Below are 25,792 nucleotides of genomic sequence, written 5' to 3' on the forward strand. Positions count from 1 at the left end.
TTTTGAGAGATTTGGGACAATTTCAGTTTATTTTGAGAGTTTGGGACAATTTCAGTTTATTTTGAGAGATTTGGGACAATTTCAGTTTATTTTGAGAGTTTGGGACAATTTCAGTTTATTTTGAGAGATTTGGGACAAGGTGGAGTTTCCAGCCCATGACCCTCCTTCCGGGGTCAGGTGGTGAGCTTGTGACCCGGAAGCGGAAGCAGAAGCGGTCGGTGTTGTTGTCAGGGTGAAGTCGGGATGAGGAGATGGAGCCGCGGGGAGAGGATCAGAGAGCGGGGCCGGCAGCAGCAACAACATCAACATTATCATCATCGGTACAGGATTTATTATCATCGCCATGATCAGGAGGGCGATAGGAGAGAGGGGAAGAGGGGGGATGAGGGAGGGAGAGAGGGAGAGAGGGAAAGGAGTTTTGTGAAGGGGATGGACAGGGAGAGAGGGAGAGGGAGAGGGAGAGGGAGAGAGAGGGAGGGAGGAGTGTTGGGGAATCAGTGTGAGTGGAGAAAGTGGGGGGAGGAGGAGGAGGAGGAGGAGGAGGAGGGGGTGGAGAGAACGTAGGATAGGAGCAGACCACTCGGCCCATCGAGCCCACGCTAACCCTCTGAAGAGGGTCTCACCTAGACTCCACCTTAACCCGACCCCCACCCCCACCCCCACCCCCACCCCCACCCTATCCCGACCCCCACCCCCACCTTATCCCGACCCCCACCCCCACCTTATCCCGACCCACCCCCACCCCCACCTTAACCCGACCCCCCCCCCACCCCCACCTTAACCGGCCCCCCACCCCCACCCCCACCTTAACCCATTGACCCACACTTCCCACAGCCAGTTCCAAAACCTGCACATATTTGGATTGTGGGAGGAAACCGGAGGAAACCCACGCCGACACGGAGAGAATGTGCAAACTCCACACAAACAGTTGCCCAATGCTGGAACTGAACCCAGGTCCCTGGTGCTGAAAGGTGGCTGTGCTAACTACTGAGCGACGGGTAAACTGCATGACACTGTAGTAGGGATTGCTGTTGGATTCAGGATTGAGATGAAAAACTGAGATTAGATCCTGCTAGAGAAACTCAGCAGGTCTAGCAGCTGTGGAGAGAAAAATAATTAACTTTTTAAGTTCAATATGACTCTTCAAAACAGGAGCTGGAACTTTCAGCAAATACTTCTACACACTTGTGTTAGTTTGGAGTTCTTTGTCATAATTAGAAATTGATGCTCAACTAATTGTAGACTTTAACTTTGAGATTTGCGAAAGATCTTAAGGAATATGAGGTAAAGACGGGTAGAGGGCAACCTTGAATAGCCAAACGACACAGGCGGGGAGTATTTTGTTCAGATAATTGAACGTTCGGATACAGGTTTTCCTGTACGTGAATCTAGCCATCAGATAAGCTGTAATCTTATTGAGTGACAGAACAATGAGCTTGCCAATTGGAAACAAAATTGATTTAATGACGAAAGACAGAGTGTGATGTTGGAGGGTTGATTTTTGGACTGGAGGCCTGTGACCAGTGGTGTTCCATAGATATCAGTGCTCGGTCCACTTTGGCATTTATGTAAATGACTTGGATGAGAATATAGAAGGCATGGTTAATAAATTTGTGGATGACCCCAAGATTGTTCGTATAGTGGACAGTAAAGAAGATCATCTAAGATTACAAAAAGATCTTGATCAATTGAGTCAATGGGCTGAAATGGCAGTTTTAATTTGGATGAATATGAGTTATTGCATTTTGATAATACAAATAATGGCATGGCTTATACAGTTAGAAGTAGAGTCTTGAATAATGTTGTAGAACAGAGAGACCTATGAGTTTAAGGACATAATTCTTTGAAGTTTGCATCATGTATAGATAAGATGGTTAAGATGTTTAGCACACTTGCCTTCATTTCTCAGACTTTTGAATATTGGAGTTGGGATGTTATGTTGACATTGTAAAGGATGTTGGTGAGGCCTCCTCTAGAGTACTATGTACAGTTCTGGTCACCTTGTTATAGGAAAGATATCAAGAAATTTACCAGGATGTTGCTGGGAATGGAGGATTTGAGTTACAGGGAGAGGCTGAATAGGCTGGGACTTTTTTCACTGGAAAGTAGGAGGTTGAGCGATGACTTTAGAGCTTTATAAAATAATAAGGAGTATTAACATTGTGAATGGCAGAGGAGAAAGATTTTATAAGAGGCGTGAGGGGCAATTTTGTTTGTTTACACAGCATGGTTCATGTGTGGAATGAACTTCCAGCGGAAGTGGTGGATGCAGGTACAGTTACAGTGTTTTAAAAACATTTGGATAAGTGCATGAATAGGAAAGGTTTGGAAGGATAGGGGCCAAGCACAGGCAAGTGGGTCTAGTTTAGTTTGGGATTATGGTCAGCACGGACTGGATAAGCTGAAGGGTCTGTTTCCATGCTGTACGACTCCATAGTAGGTTCGAAGGACCGTTTGGTTAATTTCTGTTTCTATGCTTCTAATGACAAAATGTGAATTCATAATTATGACAATAATGTACAGTTCAAAGGACATTTCAGATTCAATATTCTAAAATGTCCAATATTTATTTTGTGATGACACACCAGGATGTTAATAGTTTCTTACATGAGCAGTCAAATACTAGTGGAAATTCAAAGTACCAGCACAGCTGAGTTGGCATCCTGTGCGGTGTGATTCTTCACTGATGTAAATTGGCCTTGTCTTACTGCAGAATCTTGGTGTATTAGCAACATTGTGGTGCACTGAAACTGCAGCATCGAAACAGAGTATGTGAACCAACTGGCCTAGCCTGAGCTATGCTCGGAGTTGTTTGGTGTTTTTATAGTAACTAATTTTTGCGCTTGTGGAAATGGATAATTTGTTTCCTCAATTTTCTATTTTTGTGGGATATTTCGGATGTATGCTAAGTCATCGATGATAATAAGTCCAATGTCTAAGGTCACAGTGCATCTCCAATTCTGGCATCTTGTGCATTCATGATTTTAAATGCAAGTTGCTGACTTTCCAAAGAACCTATGGAAATCGTGTTTTTCTCCATGTACCACATTAGAATTTTGTATCATTTATAACCCATTGAGGGATTTTAAAGATCTTGGTTGTCACAAATAGGGCTGGAATACCCCTGTGTCCTCACTGTTGTGCCTGTTATTCTCAGTTATTCTTCTAATCTGTATCTTTTGCATCCTTACAATGACATTGAAAGCAGACACACATGGTTTAATTTGCTGCACAGATTTAGCACAAATGGCTGCTGTGCTGAAAGCCACCACAACATCTCTGTTTCTGACCGTGTCTTTGCTTACTCACGTAGCCCTTTGCCAGCCATGGCTTGAGGCTCCTTTTCATCACCGTGAAGAGCTTTGGAATCTGTGCGCTATCTTCAAGGCACCATATAACAGACATAGGGGCTAATTGTAGCATTTTCCCTTTTGATAAAATATTTACTGATGCAGCATTTTCTTTTCAGTGACTACTGTCAGCACTTGCAGCATTTTATGCTTTTATTTAAATTCCAGTACTTGATGTTCTTGCTTTCACACCGAGTTCTGTTGATCAGTACCAAGATGATAGTTAATCTTATTTTATTCCCCATCTCTAAATAAGTAGCTCCAAAGGATTAAAAGCTCAAAATAAACTGCTGAGAAGCACTTAATCATCACTTGGTGTGAATATGAAACATCTTAGCTAAAAGTTGAGAGATTGCAGCGTTCTGAGATAACAGGGATCTGAGTGTTTTAATGGCACAAATGGAAAAAGAAAAGATTATTATGTACGTACAGTGAGTAATTAGGAAGGCTAATAGAATGTTACCATTTATTGCACGTGGAATTGAATTCAAAAGTTGGGGAGTTTATGCTTCATTTATTTAGGGCGTTGTTGTTAGCACATTTAGACTCCTACGTACAGTATTGGTTTACATATTTGAGGAAGGATCATAGAATCTCTACAGTAGGGAAACAGGCCGTTCGGCCCAATATGTCCACACCAACCCTCCAAAGAGTAGCCCACACAGACCCATTCCTCTCCCCTATTATCCAACATTTACCCTTGACTAATGCACCTAACCTACACTTCCCTGAATACAATGGGCAATTTAGCATGGCTAATTCACCTAACTTGCACATCTTTGGACTGTGGGAGGAAACTGGAGCACCCAGAGGAAACCCACGCAGACATAGGGGGAATGTGCAAACTCCACACAGATAGTTGCCTGAGGCTGGAGTTGAATCCAGTTCCCTAGCACTGTGAGGCAGCAATGCTAACCACTGAGCCATTGTGCTGCGGATGTAAGTGCATTGGAAGCAATTCAGAGAAAGTTTACTGGACTTAACACCTGGAATGGCTGGGTCACCTTATGAGACAGACTAGTTTTATATCTGCTGGAGTTTTGAAGATTAAAAGGCATCTTGAATGGCAGACCCTTTCAGGATTCTGTATGCATGTGAAAAGGGTATTTTCTCTTGTGGGAGAATCTGGAACCGGAGACACAGTTTAAAACTAAGGAGTTAGCCATGTAAGACAGAGATAAGAAGAATTGATTTAAAAGTTTGAGAGGCTTGGAGCTCACCACCAATCATTTTTTGAGGAAGAGAGTATTCAAATATTCTTATGCCAGAGGTAGGTAGATTCAACATCTACAGCAACCACAAATGTTAACATAGTAACAATGGGATATGTTTTACATGGGTAGAATGGGCTATGTTTGGGCACGGTGTACTGAGTTGGGTGATCAGCAATGATCATATTGAATGATGGACCAGGGTCAAAGGGCTGAATGGCCTATTGCTACTCCTATTGGCTATGTTTTAATGTCTGTTACCACATCCCAAGGCACAGAAGGATTACCAAACCCTAAATTTGACACAGACCCACATAAAGAAAAATTAGGACTGCTGACTGCTCACTTTTTAAAGTGATAGGTTTTAAAAGCATCTTAAAGGAGAAGAGGGAGATGGAGAAGTTTATGGAGAGAATGTGCGTTTAGCGCTCAGTCGTTTAAAGGTATGGCCATGAAAAGTGCTATGACAGAAATCAATCATGTCGAGAAGCCAGAATTTGAGAAGCACAGAGATCTCAGAAGGATTTAGGAGTTGGTGGAGATTAGAAATAGGAGAGAGGCTGAGGAAAACAAGAGCGAGAATTTTGAAATTGAGACATTGATGATTGGGAGCCCAGTGTGTGTCAACAAACACGGCTGATGGGAAAATTGGCTTGGTGCAAGCTGGATTCTAATTAAACTTGGAATAAGATTTGGGACTAGTGGAAGAAGTCCACAGGTTTGGATTGTGTCTCCATGTGTTCACCTTTTGCTAACAAACCTCGGTTTCTGCAAGAACCAGTAGGCGCAAGAACCAGTAGGCGGATGGTAGCTCGGCAGTATTGACTTTTTTTGGTTGTAAGTGGGGAAATGAAAGGTCTGTCTGTTTTGTGTCGATGTCTTAGACTAAATTCCTGATGAAGAGCTTATGCTCGAAACATTGACTCTCCTGCACCTCGGGTGCTGCCTAACCAGCTGTGCTTTTCCAGCACCACACTCTTCGACTCTGATCTCCAGCATCAGCAATCCTCACTTTCTCCTTCGACTAAACACATGGCAAGAGGTGGTTTCTTGGAAGTGAAACCTGTTCTGCACCTGTCTGCAATATTGCATTCCTCAGTGATATTTCTGATATCACTGAGGAATATCAGATGATTGATAGTTTTGTTTGGACTAAAAGATGGATAACATCATTTGCAGTCAATAGAATTATATAATTTGGAATATCAGCTTTATAATCTTTTAGTACTTAAATATATATGCCTTCCAAGAGATTGTTACTCTTCTTTGAGATATCTTTGTTTTAGTGGTGATAGTGCTAAGGAATCAAGTGCTTTATATTGACCAGCCTACTGCAGATAGAGCCCAGGAATTTGCTAATTAACATTTCCTAATCTAGTGTTTCCCAATAGAACATGTTAACTGCACGTCTTGTTTACAGCAACATTGCTACAGTGAAGGGTGCTCAGTTTACAAATGTCACAAGACACACAAATGCAGTTTGTGTGCTTTGATGTTTTCTAATCGACCTGTTTAGTGATGTGATAATGTACCTCTGGTGCAGGTGGGACCTCAACAAGGGCCTTCTGGCTCGAAGCAGGGACCTTACCACTATACCACAAGAGCCCTGATTTTTGTGCTAATGCTCGCTTGACAAGCAAAGATCTCTTTTCAGCAATTACTCAAGTAAGGTACTTGATTTAAACAAACACTTGCACAAATGGTTTTTATCCTCCATGTTTTTGCTACCAATGCACAATATTAAACTCACCTGAACTTACTGTATGGCTATTAAAATCACATACGTAATGAGGTGCTTTTTGCTAAGTTTAAGGTTATTAATCAGAGTGAAGTTATACCCCATTTAGGTTCACAATTATCCAGTTTGGCAGGTGCATTGGAACAGCATTGCTCAACTTTACCTTCAAAAACATGCACCTCAACAACTATTGGGAGCTTCTCACTGCTGCACACTTGTGGTTCTTGCTTTTCCAGTTCTCTCACTCCATCTGTTCTGAACTCTGAATGGGGTTGCTAATTTATGTTTCCATCGTACACCATTGTAAATATGCTCATATATTTGTCTTTATCTCATGACTGTACTGTGTGGTGCAATCATTAAGCCTTTTTATTTTAAAATTACTTAATTAAAACCAGTGGCAATAATTCATTTATACATTAACGTATCTCTGCTTTCTAGCAAACAGACATGACCATGCATGGCTCCATTGAATAATGCACCTTTAGTCTCAAAAGATTAAAAAAAACTTCTCAGCCTGTGATTGAATGCAAATGCAGCTATAAAATGAAGTAAAAGTCAATAATTTGCTGAATTTGGCCTCCACTTTCTCCCACCCCAAAACTATCTGAAAATGTCACTGTTCCATGTTCTCTATAATTTAGCTAAAAGTACCTCACCCATTATTCAAAAGTTGCTAGCAAGGGAATTGCATGCTTGGGCTGGTTGTACCTCAATTCTGTAGAATTCCCATGTACTACTTAAAACTTACTATGCTATTTCATGTTACTCTGCTATTTCATGTTGCTCTGCTATTTCTCAAGATTGGAGCTGAAAATGTGTTGTGGAAAAGCGCAGCAGGTCAGGCAGCATCCAAGGAGCAGGAGAATCGATGTTTCAGCCATGAGCCCTTCTTCAGGAATGAGGAAAGTCATCTGCAGTCCTCACTTTCTCCTATTTCTCAAGATTACCACCTTGTCAGCAGCATCACTTGCTGGGATCTGTCTTGGAACGCATGTCACCATCTGCTTGCATTCCCCTTCTTTGCAACACAAGTCCCAGGCCACATTGCCTATAGTTGCTGAATTGCAGTTGATGAATTTGCTGTGCAGAGGATACTAGAAGTTGTAATTAGCAGGCTTCAATTCTGTCTGGGAGCAGACTGATTAACAGTTCATAAGCCCAAGCGGCACGATTGATGCTTAAACCTTTAACTGCTGATGAAGCATGATATAAAACTGCTTGGAGTCACGGTTACTTTCTGGTTCTTCCCCTAAAATTATGTGGCTGTTGTTTTATTTAAAAGCTACTTAAAACATTTAGCTTCAAAATTTTAAGAGTATTCCCTTATATAGTAATTCCATGGAGTTCAGAAGCAAACTTATTTGAAGCATAGGAATTTCTCTGCACTAGTCTGCATTTGAAATGTAAAACTGAGCTATCACTGCACCACGACTGGTTGAGTTAAACCAGAATGACTTTGTCTGGGTATTTACCTTTGTAGATGTGAACATCAGAAATTTGTACAGCAAAATGTTGACACACAGGCGTGACGGACACAACATTGTCAAATAGCTTTGTAGACTGGAAGATGTCTTGGACTGAACACATATAGAACCATAGAAAAATTACAACAGAAAGGTGTTTGGCACACTTGTCTTCATTGCTGAATCCTTTGAATAAAGAAATTGGGAAGTCATGTTGAGGTTGTACAGGACGTTGATGAGGCCACTTCAGGAATACTGTGTCCAGTTCTGGTCGTCCTGCTGTAGGAAGGATATTACCAAGAAGGCACAGACTTCAGGTGATTGGGAGAGAAGTTGGGGGGGCAAGAGGAAAAACATTTTCACCTAGAGAGTGGTAGGTGTCTGGAATTCACTGCCCAGTTTTGTGTTTGAGACACCAACTCTCAACTCAGTTAAAACGAGCTTGGATCTGTCCCTGAAATAATGTAACCTGCAAAACCACAGACCACGTTACAGAAAGTGGGATTAGAATTAGTGGCTAATTTATTTGACCATTGCAGATACAAAGGATTGAATGGCTCTTTTTCATAGAATCATACAGCCCGGAAACGGACTCTTTGGTCTAACCAGTCCTTGCCGAACTAAATCCCAAACTAAACTAGTTCCACCTCTCTGCTCCTGCCCATAACCCTCCAACCTTTCCTACTCATGTATCTATCCAAATGTCTTTTAAATATTGTAATTGTACCCTCTTCCACCACTTCCTCAGGAAGTTCATTCCACATGCAAACTACCCTCAGTGTAAAACATTTTCCCCCATTTTTTAAATCTGTCTCCACTCACCTTGAAAATCTGCCCCTTTGTCTTGAACTCCTCCATCCTAGGGAAAAGACAACTACCATTAATTCTATCTATATCCCTTTATTATTTTAAAGACTTCTCTAAAATCGTCTCTCAACCTCCTGTGTTCTGGTGGAAAAAAGTCCCAGCCTATCCAGCCTTTCGTTATAACTCAAACCTTCCATACCTGGCGGAAACTGGTTTCCTGTAACCAAGTCCCTCACGATGTTGTGTACCTCAATTAAGTCACCCCTCAATTACCTCTTGAGAGGACTGGACAGTGTAGATAGGGAGAAGCTGTTCTCATTGGTGGGGAATCAGAAGTCACAGGTTTAATGGAGTTAACTGGTTGATTCCTGTTCCTTTTATTTATCCTGTGTTTTTATGTTGCTGCATCTTAAATAAATAAAAGAAATCTTCTGATCACCACGTCTTTGTTCCTCTGAAAGGGTCACAGCAAAAGCTGGAAAAATGACCGTGTGTTCAAGATGCCAGAGACGAGGAAGCCGCCTGCGACCACCACCAGGACTCCTTCAATACACCTCAAACTACGTGAGTGATTATGGGTAATTCTGGCCAGTCTACAAACTGTACAGTGTTACAGGCTGCAGATGTTACTCTGCAACTTGATAATGTTGCAAATAGTAATTCTCATCCTCCTTGAGCTGATGCCAAGACATGTAATTTATGTATTGACTGTCCTCTAGTATCACTGCTATGTGATCACTCTTCATCCACGAACCCTGGCAGTGACTGCTGCAGGCGGTTTCATATATTCTGGCACACATCCAGTACTGTACACAAACCATCATTCATCGGTGTGAGTCTTGATGCAGCCCGCTGAATATTACACGTAACAGGCCAAATATGTTTGCCAATGATTGCGCATTGTTCAATACAATTCACTACTCCTCAGATACTGAAGCAATCCATGTTCAAATGCAGCAAAATATGGGCAATATCCAGGTTTGGGCTGACAAGTGGCAAGTAACGTCCATGCCATACAAGTGCCAGGTTATGACCATTACCAGTGAGAGACAATCCACCCACTGCCCCATGACACTGGTTGAGCAGTGGATGTGGTGTACATGGATTTTAGCAAGGCTTTGATAAGGTTCCCCATGGTAGGCTCACTCAGAAAGTAAGGGGAGGCATGGGATATAGGGAAATCTGACTGTGTGAATATACAGAATTGGCTGGCCCACAGAAGACACAGAATGGTGGTAGATGGAAAGTATTCAGCCTGGAGCTTGGTGACCTCTGCTTTTTGTGATTTTTATAAATGACTTGGATGAGGAAGTGGCAAGGTGGGTTAATAAGTTTGCCGATGACACAAAGGTTGGTGGAGTTGTGGATAGTGTGGAGGACTGTTGTAGGTTGCAACGGGACATTGACAGGATGCAGAACTGGGCTGATAAGTGGCAGATGGAGTTCAACCTGGAAAACTGTGAAGTCATTCATTTTGGAAGATCGAATTTGAATGCAGAATGCAGGGTTAAAGACAGAATTCTGGCAGTGTGGAGGAACAGAGGGATCTTGGGGTCAATGTCCATAGATCCCTCAAAGTTGCCACCCAAATTGATGGTTGTTAAGAAGGCATATGGTGTGTTGGCTTTCATTGGCAGGGGGATTGAGTTTAAGAGCCGTGAGGTTATGCCTCAGCTCTATAGAGCCCTGGTTAGACCACACTTAGAATATTGTGTTCAATTCTGGTTGCCTCATTATAGGAAGGATATGGAAGCTTTAGAGATGGTGCATAGGAGATTTATACCAGGATGCTGCCTGGACTGGAGGGCATGTCTTATGAAGGGAAGTTGAGGGAGCTAGGGCTTTTCTCTTTGGAGTGAAGAATGATCAGAGGCGACTTAATAGAGGTGTACAAGATGATGAGAAGCGTAGATAGAGTGAATAGCCAGAGACTTTTAGCCAAGGCAGAAATGTCTGTTATGAGGAGGCATAATTTTAAAGTGATTGGAGGAAGGTTTAGGGGAGATATCAGAGGCGGTTCTTTACACAGAGTGTGGTGGGTGCGTGGAATTCACTGCCAGCAGTGTTAGTAGAGTTAGATACATTAGGGACATTTAAGTGACTCTTAGATAGGCACATGGATGATAGTAAAATATAGGGTATGTAGCTTAGTTTAATTTTAAGAGTATGATAAAAGGCCAGCACAACATTGAGGGCTGAAGGGCCTGTACTGTGCTGTACTCTTCTATGTTCTGAATGAGGGGATCAATACGCAGAATTTTGCACGAGTCTGTTGAAAGTTAGCTGTTTGGTTATCTAAAATGTGAAACATAGGCTTGTACTGATGAAGAGCGAGCTATTATTGTAACAGTGTCTTCTAATAATTTGTTTTTTAAACAAACAGTCAATTGACAGTTAGTTTGATCTGGTAGGAAACAACATTGGTGTTGTATTAATTTGCTGAACGTCAGAGGGGAGGGCTGGATAGCTGATGAATTCATAGCATTGTCCTGCCCTGAGGATGTGGCTGGGCACTGTTTTCTTGAGTTACTGCTGTCCTTGCGGTGTTGGTGCATTCACAATTGTTTTAACTGGGAAATTTCAACATCTTGTTCTAGTACCTGTGAAAAACAAGTGTCCGTCCGTTGGGTGTATTGTCTGATAAGGGGGGAAACTTGGACATAGTGATGGAACATAGAACACATGATGATGTGTTGAGCATTTATCTTAATATAACATCAACTTAATATACACACCATGTGCTTGTCCAGCAGTCGCTTAAATGTCCCTAATGTCTTTGACTCTACTACCACTGCTGGCAGTGCATTCCATGCACCCATCATTCTCTGCGTAAAAAACTTATCTCTGACATCTCCCCTACACTTTCCTCCATTCACCTTAAAATTATGACCGCTCATGACAGCCATTTCTGCCCTGGGGAAAAGTCTCTGACTATCTACTCCAACTATGCCTCTCATTACCTTGTACAGCTCTATCAAGTCACTTTGGTTCCTTCTTCTTTTCAGTGTGAAAAGCCCTAGCTCACTCAACCATCCTGCATAAGAGATGCCCTCCAGTCCAGGCAGCATCCTGGGAAATCTCCTCCACACCCTCTCTAAAGCTTCTACATCCTTTCTCTTATGAGGTGACCAGAACTGGACATAATATTCCGAGTGCGGTCTAACCAGGGTTTTATAGAGCTACAGCAAAACCTCGCGGTGCTTAAACTCAATTCCCCCATTAATGAAAGCCAAAACACCGTACGTCTTCCTAACAACCCTATCAACTTGGGTGGCAACTTTGAGGGATCTATGTCTGTGGACCCCAAGGTCCCGCTGTTCCTCCACACTGCCAAGAACCCTGTCTTTAACCCTGCACTGAAATTCAACCTTCCAGAGTGAATCACTTGATTTATTCAGGTTGAACTCCATCGGCCACTTCTCAGCCTAGCGCTGCATCCTGTCAATGTCTTGTTGTAGCCTACAACAGCCCTCGACACTTCACAACACCACCAACCTTTGTGCCATCAGCAAACTTACTAACCAACCTTTCCGATTCTTCATCCAAATCATTTATAAAAACTACAAAGAGCAGAGGCCCAGGAACAGATCCCTGCGGCACACTAGTGGTCACCGACCTCCAGGCAGAATACTTTCCATCCACTACCACTTGCTGTCTTTTATCGGGCAGTCAATTCTGTAACCAGACAGCCAAATCTCCCTGTATCCCATGTCTCCTAACTTTCTGAATGTTGTTGACTTGCACTAATGATTTGCTGCAAGAAGGTACTGTGGCCCTGTGGTATTCGTAGCAACCTTAAGCGTTCTCATTGTTGGCTTCTTATGTAAGTTTGTTCCCACTGGTCGCTAACAGTGAATCAAGTTTATGTTCTGTATGTTTTCTCCTTCACAAATTTAAAGGAGAAAGAGTTAATATTCTGCAGGGATAATCTCAGTTCGGTTTCTTGTTCACCTGGAGACAGAGCGTACTGAGTTTGACGGTGAATTCCTGGTATAGCTGTCAAAAATGCAGAATATGTCAACACTGGTCAGCTTCAGTAAATCTCTTAATTTAAAACACAATTTCTCTCTGCTCAGTCCTTCTCACAAGGGCAATGGTTTCCTGTTTTCACAGTCTGGAGCTTGACTAACTCTTGTTACCCGCACTTCCATTTTCAAAAATCTCTCTACAGCCCTGACAGAGATCTGAAAATGTTTCCAAAGAATGAGTGGTTTTGAATAACCAAAGGTTTCTAACAAATTGTCTGTTACTTTGGTTTCCTGAGAGAAGGTTGCATCTTAAATTTTAAAGCACCAATTGTCTTCCAAATGTTTGCTTTTAAACTCACTATCTGAGCTTATGCCCAGGCATAAGCATCTTGGTGTGGGATGTGCTCAGAAAACATCTCACTTGGTAATAGTTGTCCTGACTTCTTCACAATGTGAAGTGTTGTCAAAGAATTAATAGAAAAACAACTGTCAAATTAAGATTTTGTTGCACAAGTGAAAGGATCTTTTAAACCTTCAGAGCGTGTCCATTGCGACAAACATCCAAAGAAAGATTAGGGTTTAGTCTGTTTGTCCTGGAAAAAGTAAATAGTTGCATTTATATTGACTTTTATAAGAAAAGGGAAACATCAAAGTTGGGATGTAACACACCCCGAACCCCAACGGGTGGGGGTTTGTGGAGGAGTTGTGACCTTGTATGGAAAGTAATGTGGGGATGGGAGGAATGGTTGCTGCCATGTTCGTTGGCTTTCCCCCATTGCTGGGATGTTTCGAGCTGACTGAGCGTTGTGTGGCCCACTGAAGGCTCTGTCCCAGCAGTAAGTGCTAACCTCACTTCCTTGTTGTGGCCTGCATTCCTTTTGTTTTAAACTGTGATTGCTAGTTTTAGATTCCCCCGCAAAAGGAAATATCCTTTCTACATGCATCGTGTCAAGATCTCGGAGGATTTTCTGTTTCAATCAATTTGCCTCTTGATTTTTAATCTCCAGTGGATACAAGAGTAGCCCATCCAAGCTTTGTTTGTATGGCAACCTGCCCATTCTAGATATTAGCATGGTAAACCTTCTGTGAACTGCTTCCAGTGTATTTACAACCTGCCTTAAGTAAAGAGACCAATACTGTACACAGTTCTCCAGGGTTGGCCTTAGTATTGCCTCATTTAACTGAAGCACTAAATCTTTATATTAAATTCTGTCAGTATTCCTAATTATTTACTGTACGTGCGTGGCAGTCTTGTGCGCTCATGAAGATCACAGGGACATCCAGATCCCTCTACACTTTAAAACTCTGAAGTTCTTACTACTTAGGTAATATGTTACTTTTTTATTCTTCCTGCCAAAGTGGACCACTTAATATTTTCCTAAATTACACTGTATTTGCTAGGTCTTTGCACACTCACTTAACCTACCCAAATCTCTTTGTAGCTTCCTTATTTCATCTTCACAATGCATTTTCTTTGTGTCATCAGCAAATTTAGCAACCATACCTTTGGTTCCTTCACCCAAGTCACTAATATAGGTTAAAAAATGTCGAGGCCCCAGCACTGATCCCAGTGGCGCTCCACTCATCTCTTGCCAAGCAGAAAATGGAGTAATATGCCATTAATGTCTGAGAGAGATTTGCTGGAAAACTTTATTTTAAAAAAACTGTTATGCAGTGATCAAATTACTTGTTTTGTGACTGTTTTAAAAAGTACTAACTATTTTAAAACATTGAAATGTAATTTAGAAAGTAGAATTTGTCGTTTAGCTGATGACTGACTTGAAATAGGACATGTCTTTCTGGCCAGCATGACGCTAGGCGGTCTCACTGTTTACCCTGGTCCCAGGTCCTCCTGCAGGATGGAACAGATGTTTTCACTGCAGCCTATGGACTAGACGAGTATATATTTTATTTTCATAGACAGTGAGGAATGCTACTGCTGTCACGCCTCTGGTAATTCCAGACCAATGCTTTTCAATTTGAAGAGATTTCTTTGAGATTTTTGCAATTTGAGTATTTATTCTTTGCATCCCTCATTTCTAAAATAAAGCGAAAGTTCAGTTTGATTGTTTTATTTGGGTTGATGCTCCTACTATCTGCTTAATGGTCCAATTAAAAGCAACGTAGTTAAATGTTTAACCTCTATATTAACTAGTTGTTTGGTGGCATCCAGAATGAACGGGTAGTTACCAGCAAGCTTGTTGGTTATCCACCACTACTTTGTCTCTTTGACACAGCAACCTCGTCCTGTCCACCCTGCTTTGCTTCCTTCTTTTCAATTTTGCCCCAGGGATTCATATTCCCCTTCTCGAGAAATTCCACTATTTTTTTCTGATAACCCAGATGGTTGCTTCCCTGGTCCCTGACTCTTAGCCAATAGAAAGATGGATAAGGAGGCTGTGAAGCCTGGAAAAATAAATCATAGTCAGACGATGCTGGAAATGCGTGGTTTCCCATTGCCATCTTAAAAAAAGCAAATAACTCTGGATTGATGATCTGCTGGCTGTTGGTTCCTCTTTTGATAAGAATCTTGACTCAATGTGTGATTAATTGCAGATCCTGACAACTGTGATGGACTGGTTTCATTTTCTACTTTCAATTCTCCTCCTTTGCATAAGCTGGCTGGTTTCTTACATTCTATCCAAAATCATTCTCATTACTCAACTTGATTCAATCATGATCAAGCTGTATCTTCATCTGCATTCTCTCTTGCTCCCCCTCGCTCTCACTGCCTCTCTTTCTCTCGCTCTCTGTCCTGCTCTCACTCGCTCGCTCTGTCTTTCTTGCTCTCGCTCACTCTTTGTCTCTCTTTCTCTCTCTGTCTTCACTTGTCCCTGTCTCTCTGTGTGTCTCTCTCTGTCTGTCTGTCTGCCTCTCTCTCTGTCTGTCTCTGTCTCTCTCGCGCGCTCTCTCTCTCGGTTTGCCTCTCTCTCTCTTTGTCTGCGTCCCTCTCTCTGTCTGCCCCTCTCTCTCTCTCTCTCTCTCTCTCATACCAAGATTAATTAATTCACTGTATTTAAGCTCCCAATCTACCATTGTGAGTTTTGAACTTTCCATGGCACTTCTGAATTACTCACTCACTCCTTTATTTGGCATTGCTGACTAGGCCAACATTTATTGTCCATCCCTAAGTTAGGAGCCAACGACATAGAGTGGGATCTTGAGTCCCATGCGGCCAGACTTGGTTAAGATGGCAGATTTCCTTCCCACAACACAACAATCTGCAGTGGTCACATAGTCTCCATAATGCTAGCTTTCCTTTTATTCTAGGTTGTTATTGAATTTAGATTTGACTGTTCTTAGAATAGAATCATAGAATCCCTACAGCGTGGAAATAGACCCTTCGGCCCAATAAGTCCATACTGACCCTCTGAAGAATAACCCTCTCTTGCTATGTTTAAACCCTGACTAACTAATGCACCCAAACTGCACATCTCTGAACGCTACGGGTAATTTAGCATGGCCAAGCTACCTAACCTGCATATCTTTGGATTGTGGGAGGAAACCGGAGCACCCGGAGGAAACCCATGCAGACAGAGGGGGAATGTGCAAACTCCACACAGACAGTCACCCGAAACTACAATCGAACCCAGTGCTCTAGCGCTGTGAGGCAGCAGTGCTAACCACTGAGCCATCGTGCTGCCCTTGTGTTTTCAATGGTGAGGTCCGAACCACCACCTGAACATTAGCCTGGGCTTCTGGATTGCTAGTCCAGTGACATTATCACTATATCACTGCTTTTCCTTCCAGTAATATAACAGTCATCACTTTTAGATAGCATACACAATGAGCAACTGTTAATCCAGGGTAGCAAGTCCATACTTGAAGTTAAACACTTGTCAGCCATTTTTTAGTTAGATCAGGTTCCCTGGCTGCATGTCAGATGGGCAAAACAATAGCAAATGGAATTTAATCATGAAAAACAAAAGGTCATGCATTTTGGGAGTGTTAACAAGACAACAGAGTACATGATGAATGGCAGGACTTTAGGAAGTACAGAGGATCAGACGGGCCTTGATGTGCATGTTCACAGATCCTTGAAGGCAACAGGAGAGATGCATAAGATGATTAAAAAAGCAATCAGGATAATTCCCTTTATTAGTCAAGGCATTGATTAAAAAAAGGGAGATGATACTTGAGCTGTATATAATGTTAGTTAGGTTGGATACAGTGTACAGTTCTGGTTGGCAACCCTAAGAAGGATGTAATTGTACTAGAGAGGGTATAGAAGAGATTCATCAGATGTTGTCTGGGCTGGAGTGATTCAGTTATGAAGGAGACTACATAGTCTGCACTTGTTTTCCTTGGCGCAGAGAGGGCTGAGGTGGGGGCTGGGTGGAGTGGATGGGGAGCGGAATCTGACTAACTGAGTTTTTGGGGCATTGATAGTGTAGATAGGAAGAAACCTTTCCCCTGATTAGAGAGATCAATAACCAGGGGCATAGCTTCACCCCGGAGGATGGTGAGTCTCAGAAATTCACTGCCTGGTCGGGTGGTAGAGGCAGGAACCACTCCACGATTTCAGAAGTGTTTAAGTGATCATTCGAAGGGCCATGGCACAGAAGGCAATGGGCCAACCATTGGAAAATGGGATTTGAGTGGATCGGTGTTTGGACATGATGGGTTGAAGGATCTCTTTCCACACTGTATGACGGCATTTCACATTTCTTTGTTTCTGCTTGTTCTGATCAGATTGCTGGCTGATGGCTGGCTTTCTGCTTGAACCCATTTCCCCCTCTAAATGGAAAACGATGCATGAGACTGTAATTGCTGATCATTTTCGAGAGCTTCTCTGCCTTCGAGCGATATTCCGTTTAATTTCTCGTGGGATATCTGTTTCATGCCAATTCTGTGTCACGCTTGAATTCAGGTGGGCACATTAGCCTCATTGTATTCCCAAGCAGTGTTCCTTATTGGTGTCAACAGCCAGAGCCTTTGTGGGGCACTGTCCATCTCACTGTGTCTGCTTAAAGTCGTGTTGGCACAGCGGACTGGTACAAAATGAAGGCAGCATGGTTACGGTTGGGGTCATGTTTCGTTTACTTGCATGATGGATTACAACTTTTCCTACTGAAATGCACCATGGACTAATTTGATTGTTAGGAGCTTTAGTGGCTGTCTCTTCATTTATTAAAATTTCCCTTGTCGTGAAAATGCCTGAGTCTCTTCTAATGTTGCCCACCGGACTGTGGCGCAAGTGATCAAAGTGTTTACTGACTTCAACGGAAAATGCCATGGCCTCAAAAGAGGATTAATTTGTATAAGTGCTTGCAGCATTTCCTTTGGTCGTGATATTTCCTGTGTGAAGTCACTTCCTGTTCCTTTTCTCAGGGGGTGGTAGATGGAGTCTAACTCGATGTGTTTGTTGATAGAGTTCTGGTTGGAATCTATGCTTCTAGGAATTCACATGCATGTCTTTGTTTGGCTTGTCCTAGGATGGATGTGTTGTCCCAGTTGAAGTGGTGTCCTTTCTCATCCTTATGTGAAGATACTAGTGAGAGGGGGTCATGTCTTTTTTGGCTAGTTGGTGTTCATGTATCCTGGTGGCTAGTTTTCTGCCTGTTTGTCTAATGTATTGTTTGTTACAGTCCTAGAACAGTATTTTGCAAATGACATTACTTTTGCTCATTGTTTGTATAGGGTCTTTCAAGTTTATTAGCTGCTGTTTTAGTGTGTTGGTGGGTTTGTGGGCTACCATGATGCCAAGGGGTCTGAGTAGTCTGGCAGTCATTTCTGAGATGTCTTTGATGTAGGGGAGAGTGGCTTTGGTTTCTGGATGTGTTTTGTCTGCTTGTTTGGGTTTGTTGCTGAGAAATCAGCAGACTGTGTTCATTGGGTACCCATTCTTTTTGAACACATGGTATAGGTGATTTTCCTCTGCTCTGAGTAGTTCCTTTGTGCTGCAGTGTGTGTTGGCTTGTTGAAACAATGTTCTGATGCAGCTTCGTTTGTGGGTGTTAGGATGATTGCTTCTGTAGTTCAATATTTGCTCTGAATGTGTTTTTCTGTAGCCAACTAGCCACAAAAAGACATGACCCTCTCTCACTAGTATCCTCACGTACGGATGAGAAAGGACCCCACTTCGACTGGGACAACACATCCATCCTAGAACAAGCCAAACAAAGAAACGCACGAGAATTCCAAGAAGCATGGCATTCCAACCAGAACTCTATCAACAAACACATTGAGTTAGACCCCATCTACCACCCCCTGAGAAAAGGAACAGGAAGTGACTTCACCACAGGAAATAACATCATCAAAGGAAATGACATCACCAACCCAAAGAAACCCAAACATATAATCGAAAGCAGGAATTTTCAGTATTGCTTTGCATAAAGTCCACTGAAGATGTTACCTAGTAGGGTAATGAAACGTCTGGCAATGAACCTTTCAACTCAGTGAGCAAACCTACATCCATGAGTGTACTTGAGCTTGAAAACATAGATCTTGCACCAGTGTTGATTAAGCATCAGCTTCCTGAGCCAAGTTTCCCTTCTTCCTTCTGCTCTGCTCTCCTCCAAATCCAGGACAACACTGAGGCTGGCCAGGCCAGGCCAGGCTAGGCCAAGAAGTGAGATTAGTAAGCTGCAGATAGATAGTGCTGAAGATGGAGATTTTTGCAACATAAAGCTTCTAATATTGCACCAATTTAGCAGAAAGCTGCAGGGGAAAGGAATCTGTCTGCATTATTGCGTGACAAAAACGAACAAAACAAAACACAAATTCTAACTAAGAAATAAAAGATTGACCTCGTTGTAAGAATGGAAGCTCTGAAATTTCTAGCGTGCTTTTGCCTCTGAACTGGGTTCAAGGTCAACTCTGTGAGCCCACAATTCAGCCTGACAATGAGGGTGTGCTACAGTGGCAGGAATGCTGGTTTTTAAATTAGACATTATACCTGTCTGCATGTGGATATGAAAGATCAGATGGCACTATTCAAGAAAAGGAGTGTGGGCGCTTTGCAGACATCCATTAGAGTAGACCATTCAGCCTGTCGAACCGACTCTGTCATTTATTACAATCGAGGCTGAGTGAACACATTTTAATGCCTTTTACCCAAATTATCCCAGTATTCTTTACACCACTGGTAATCCAAAATCTAATAATCTCTACATTGAATATACTGTTTAGACCGAGTTTGCTTAGACCGAATTTGCACAGACCCCTGGGGCAGAGAATTCCCAAGATTCACCACACTGATTTCCCCTCATCACAGTCCTCAATGGCATCTCCTTTATTTTTAAGTTCTGTTCCCTAGCTCTAGACTCCCTAACCAGGAGAAACTTCTCATCTGCATCTCTTCTGTTTATGCATTATTTATTCCTTTTATAAGTTCCGTTGAGATCATCTTTCATTCTTTGGCACTCCAGAGAGTACAAGCCTAGGTTGCCAATCTTTCTCCATGGGCCAGATCCGTTATCCCGGAACAAATCTGGTGAAAGTTTATCGCATTCTCTCTGTGATTATAATCATACACAACAGATTTTCAGTTCATTGTCAGTCTATTCAATCCTGCATACAAGAAACCTGTCTTGTCCTTGAATGTTCCCAGAATGGTACTTGGATCAATCCAGACCTGGTGAAATATTCCACCTTCCATAGATATAAGGAGAAACTCTGGAATGTGACTTGTACCTTGGCAGTGAAAAGGAGATCCAACAAAGGATCAACTGTGCTGGTAAACCTTCGACAAACTACAGTAGAGAATGTTTGGCAGCAAGGACCTCAACAAGTCAACAAAATGTCTGGTGTACAGCGTAATTGTTGTCACAGAGACAGTTAGGGGAAAAAAAGATCCCATGATGAAAGATAATTGCTCAGAAAATGTTTGACAGAATTCTGGGATCATTATGAGGTGTCTCGCAGGGATAAATCAGTAACTTTGGGCGACACGGTGGCTCAGTGGTTAGCACTGCAGCATCACAGCACCAGGGTCCCAAGTTCGATTCCAGCCTTGGGTGACTGTCTGTGTGGAGTTTGCACATTCTCCCTGTGCCTCTGTGGGTTTCCTTTGGTTTCTTCCCACAGTCCAAAGATGTGCAGGTTAGGTGAATTGGCCATGCTAAATTGCCCGTAGTGTTAGTCGCATTAGTCAGAGGGAAATAGGACTGGGTGGGTTATTCTTCGCAGAGTCGGTGTGGACTTGTTGGACCGAAGGGCCTGTTTCCGCACTGTAGGGAATCTGATCTGGTCTGATTAAACTTTTCTGATGGTTATTCAAATGAACTTGTCATCTTGAGTGCTGAGAGAGCAAGGCTATTGAACTGTCCGATTAAAAGAAAACAAGTTAGTGAAGGGAAACAAAAAGATTGTGAATCTGTCCAATGCTACTTAGGGAGTTACTTTTTTTGTTACCAGAGGTCAAGGATTGAACTCATTCACAGCAAAAGCTTCAAAAATACCATTGTTCAAAGTTTACTTATTGTCAGCATGACATCAGTCATGCAAAACAGTGTGTGAATGATCAAATAATGTTTGCTCTGGATTCAGTGATTTTAGCCTTGGACTGCTAAAATGGATCTGTTCAGAATGAGAGTTGCTCAGTTATTTTGTTCCACCCTGTTTAGAACTTGGTTTTCCCTGCATTGAATTCTTTTGAGTTTCAAGTCTTGTTAACTTTATACTTGCTTTTACCTTCCTCCAAATTAAATTCTACTGTATTTTGATCCTCATAGAGAAGCATCGGGAATTAGCCAAGAAAGCCCTGAAGAAGAAAGGAATAGGTGGTGGACCGATTTTGCACCAGCCTAAGTCGGGCACAAAAAGGTTAGTAATTCTGCTTTGTTCCTGCACAGCCCTTATCCTTGTGTCCTCGCAGGAGTTTGTATTCTGGGTGGAACATATCTCCTATTTAAAGTCTCCTTTCTAAAAAGAAAGGGCCGTTTTGCACCGCAGCTTGGGTCAATGTTGAGCACTTGTTGGTTTTCACTTGTTGGACCTGTGTTCAAATGTAGCCAAGACCAATGGCTGTGATGTACCTCATTTTGGTCATTGTGCCAACCTGCATAAATGAATGTGGAGTCTCATTCTGCCAACTTTGCATTGTTATTGGAGATTTTTAAAAATATATCAAATTTAAAATTATAACATTTTCACAGTTTCTTTCCAATTTGTATAGAATCAATATGTAGGCCATTCAGTCCTAATGAAGGGCTTTGCCCGAAACGTTGATTCTCCTGCTCCTCGGATGCTGCCTGACCTGCTGTGCTTATTCAGCACCACTCTAATCTAGACTCTGATCTCCAGCATCTACAGTCCTCACTTTCGCCATTCAGCCCAAGAGGTACAAAGGGAGAGGAAAAGGCCATCAAGTTTGATTTGCCATTGTATTAGCTCATGACTGACCTGAAGCCTAACTTCACATTTCTGTCTTTGCCTCATAATCTTTGCAAGCTTTGGATAAGCATAGTCCTGTCCATAAGAGATTTAAAATTGACAATTAATCTAGTAAACAACTACTGTTTGTGGAAAAGTCCAGTCTTCTATCATCCTTTGCACAGAGAAGTATTTTCTGATTTCATTTCTGAAGACCTGGCTCTAACTTTTATTGGTATTAGCAATTGTGGTTAGTGCGAAAGAATCAAAATTAGCTGTACTGCCTTGCGGTGGTTAAGTATGTAAATATTAAAGTGTTTTGGTGGTCAACAATTCATTTGGTTTTGCTTCTGATCCTGAGTGTGGGAGTCTCTGCAGACTGCTGAATTTGCCAGTGATCTTTGCTGAGACTTTAAGAATATTAAATTAAGCAAAATGCTTTATACAGCAAAGTAAGATTGTATAATTGACAATGAGCTTCAAGATTACAAATGTATGCATCTCTTGGGCTACATTTTCAATGGATTTGTGCGTTTATTTAGGTTAGCTTTTACCTGAAGAGAGAAGCTCTCATTGTCTTTTATTCAGAGTCAGGTGAAGCAGTGACTTTGGGTTATTAATTTGTAGTGTCCGTATGTAGCTGTGTCCATGTTGCACTGAGATTACAACGAGAGTGTAAATGTGAGCTGAATTTCCTGGTAACAAATCTATATTGAGTTTGCCTTTTTCTTCAGTTTTGTGGACCTTCTAAATGAATGCAAGTTTTAATATGTTTAATGCAGCAAAGCATTTCATGATGCCCATAAAGGTTAGAGCACAGAAGAACACCTTTCTTACCATTGAGAGTCACCAGATTTGAAACGTTAACTCTATTTTCTTCCCACAGCTGCTATCTGACCTGTTGGGTCTCACCAGCAATTTCTGTTTTTGTTTAGTTCATCATGTTGGGGCTGGTAATCACATAACTGATGCTGTAGGTGTAGTGTGTAGTTTGCTTAGCAACACTGATTAATGCGACTTGCGCACTAACTTTGCAAAACAGAACAGTTCTCAGCCCACCATCATGGGGTGAGGAGGAGCTTAGCCTGACAACGTTATTTAAATTGAAGTTGATCTTAATGAAGATTGCCTGACATTCACAGAATCACAGAAGTCTTACGGTGCAGAAAGAGGCCATTTACCCCATAGTGCCTGCACCAGCTCTTAAAATAAGCAGCATTATCTAGTGTCAATCTTCTTTTCTCACATACTCTTAGGCACTATTTTTATCCAAATAATGCCTCAATTAAACCTGCCTTTACTACACTTTGAGGCAGTGTATTCTATGCTCTAGAGTTAGTCTCACAGCACGGAAGCAGACCCTTTGGTCCAAATTGTCCATGCCGAGCAGGTTTCCCAAACTAAACTAGTCCCATTTGCCTGCCCTTGACGCTTAACCCTCGAAACCTTGCCTATTCACGTACCTGTCCAAATGTCTTTTAAATGTTGTAACTGTATCTGCGTCTACCACTTTCTCAGGCGGTTCATTCCATATACGAGCACCCTCTGTGTGAAACAAATTGCCCCTTAAGTTCCTTTTAAATCTTTCTCCTCTAACCTTAAAATTCCTCCTCCTAGTTTTGAACTCCCCCACCCTACAGACTTTTGCTGTTCACTTTATCTATGCCCCTTATGACTTTTTAAACCTCTGAGGGTCACCCTCAACTCCTACACTCCAGGGAAAGAAGTCCCAACCTGTCCAGAAGTTCTTCCTCCCCACAGATCACTTTAAATCTGTGCCCTTTTGTTCTTGTTTATTTTACAAGCAGGAACAGTTTCTCCCTGAGTGTTCTGTCCAGTCCGCTCATCATTTTGGACAATATCTATCAGATCTGTCTTAGCTATTTTTTCTCTCCAAGGAGAGCAGTCCCAACTTCACCCTGTTCTCATGACTGAGGTTCCTCATCCACTGAAATTGTGCTTATAAATTGCACACTCTCCAATTTGTTCATGTTCTTCCCATAATCTAGTGCCAAACTGTAAACTCCAACTGAGGTTTAATGGGTGATTTGTACAAGTTCAGCACCACCTTCCTGCTTTTCTACTCTATGCCTGTATTAGGAACAGCTTGTAAACCTCCCATCTGTTTTACAGCAGCAAGGTAGGCTAAGAGGGAACTGTGATGCTTGCAAGAATGGATGTATTGTGCAGGATTTTTGATATATAAATAAATAGGTAACCAGTGACACCTTTTTCTAAATGTGCTTCAATATTGCAATAGGTTTTAACTATAGCACCTCTGGAAAGGTTATCAATCTATTAAATCAGTTTAGTACAAGCACATTAATGTTAAATCATTAAGGAAAAGATACAATTGGAAGATCTATGAGGCATCCCATTATGGAGAATGAGGATGCAAAATTAGCTTGAAAAGACAGTGCTGGCAAAGGTGCAGTCATCTCTCAGTGAGAGACATAATAAATAGGAGCAAGAGTAGGTCCTGTCATCCATTATGATAACAGCTGATCACCTAACTCAATCGCCTGTTTCTGCTTTTCGTTCATATACTTTAATCCCTTTAGCTCCAGGTAATATATCCAACTCTTTCTTGAAATCATACATTGTTGTGGCTTCAATTGCTTTCTTTTGTAGCGACTTCCACAGATTCACCAGACTGTGGATGAAGATATTTCTCATCTGTGCCCCAAATGGTTTACCCCATGTTGTTAGACTGTGACCCCTGAACTCCCTTGCAATTGGGAGCATCCTTCCTGCATCTGCTTTAGGAGATGAGTAAAAGGGAAAGGACAAAAAGGGAAAGCCAGTACATTCTTCCTCATGAGCTGTTGTGTAAAACAGAAATTTACAAAGAGCTCAGAACTGAGCAAATGCAATTCTTGCAGTATTAACATTTGCTATTAGAGGAAACTTGCATGAAAATCTTGGTGCAGTAAGTTTTTCAACTTTTGTGTCATACAGAGGATGTGGATAGTTAATTTCCATCAATGGCCCTGATGCATAAAATAGAATGAGCTTGAAGCAAGTTAGCCTTTATCACTTTCCTGGGTCAGAGAAAGTTACAAACTCAGCTGTTTCTAAGAACTGTTACTAATGACTTAAGCTTGATTCTGAAGCTGCTATAAGATGAGATTGTTAAGATAGTTCCTGATCTGTAGTTGTTCTAGATGTCACACTTATCTGCTTCGTCATAGTCACACATTTATAAGTGACCGTATTTACTCATTCACTCATTTCCGTCCCTTCGAGTTGCAGTAAGCATAATTTGACTGTATGTAGATATTTTAATCAACCTATTCAGACATGTTATAATGTACCTCAGGAGCAGGCGATACATGAATCTAGGACTTTTGGTTCAGCCGTAGGGACTCTATTACTGCGTCATAAGACTCTTTGTAAGGTGACTGAAGTTGAGACTAGAAATATTTTGATCCTACATATTAACATTTCCTCTAGGGAGGATGCCCCCCCCCACCCTGATATTTGTGTTACGTAACAGACATGTGTTGGTTATATTGGAGTCCTCCACATAATGTAGGAATCAAATTGATTCAAATTGAGGAATAGTTCTGCGCACGCACTTTACAGGAATTTGCAGTTTAAACTCAGCAACAGATTTGCATTCTTCCATATCTGCAGTTATTGGCTCCAAATAGATGGGGCAGCGATCTCAAAGGACTCCAGCGAGAACAGGACCAGAGGACATCTACATTTGGGTATCTTCCTGTAATATTAAATGAAATGATTTTAACCATTCATCAAGAGGTTTTTAGACATGTTCCAAGTGATAAGCTTTCATTGTCACCTGATGACTTTTGCAGTGTTCATTGTTATAAGTGGTAAGCCATTGTTTTTTCATTTTTATTTTATTTTGTCAACGTTTTTCATTGCAATTAATTTCTGGTTAGGATTAATCGTATCTTGCAAATTATGACTGATC

The 25,792-nt window shown here is 41.8% G+C and overlaps 1 protein-coding gene across 4 annotated transcripts in view; it reads left to right on the plus strand.

Annotated features, from left to right (window-relative positions):
* Window positions 1–202: 202 nt before the first annotated feature.
* Window positions 203–25,792, plus strand: part of fam219b (family with sequence similarity 219 member B) — a 33,815-nt gene continuing 8,225 nt past the window's right edge. For all 4 annotated transcript variants that reach the window (XM_087982201.1, XM_087982202.1, XM_087982203.1 and 1 more), the window contains exons 1-3: window positions 203–320; window positions 9,034–9,136; window positions 21,216–21,306. In XM_087982201.1, the coding sequence (XP_087838327.1) occupies window positions 252–320; window positions 9,034–9,136; window positions 21,216–21,306 (263 nt within the window). In that variant the 5' untranslated portion in view covers window positions 203–251. The remainder of the gene's footprint in view (window positions 321–9,033; window positions 9,137–21,215; window positions 21,307–25,792) is intronic.

Source organism: Chiloscyllium plagiosum, unplaced genomic scaffold (genome assembly GCF_037043375.1).
Source record: "Chiloscyllium plagiosum isolate Xiang-an unplaced genomic scaffold, Cpla_swu_hap1 HiC_scaffold_42, whole genome shotgun sequence".
NCBI lineage: Eukaryota > Metazoa > Chordata > Chondrichthyes > Orectolobiformes > Hemiscylliidae > Chiloscyllium > Chiloscyllium plagiosum.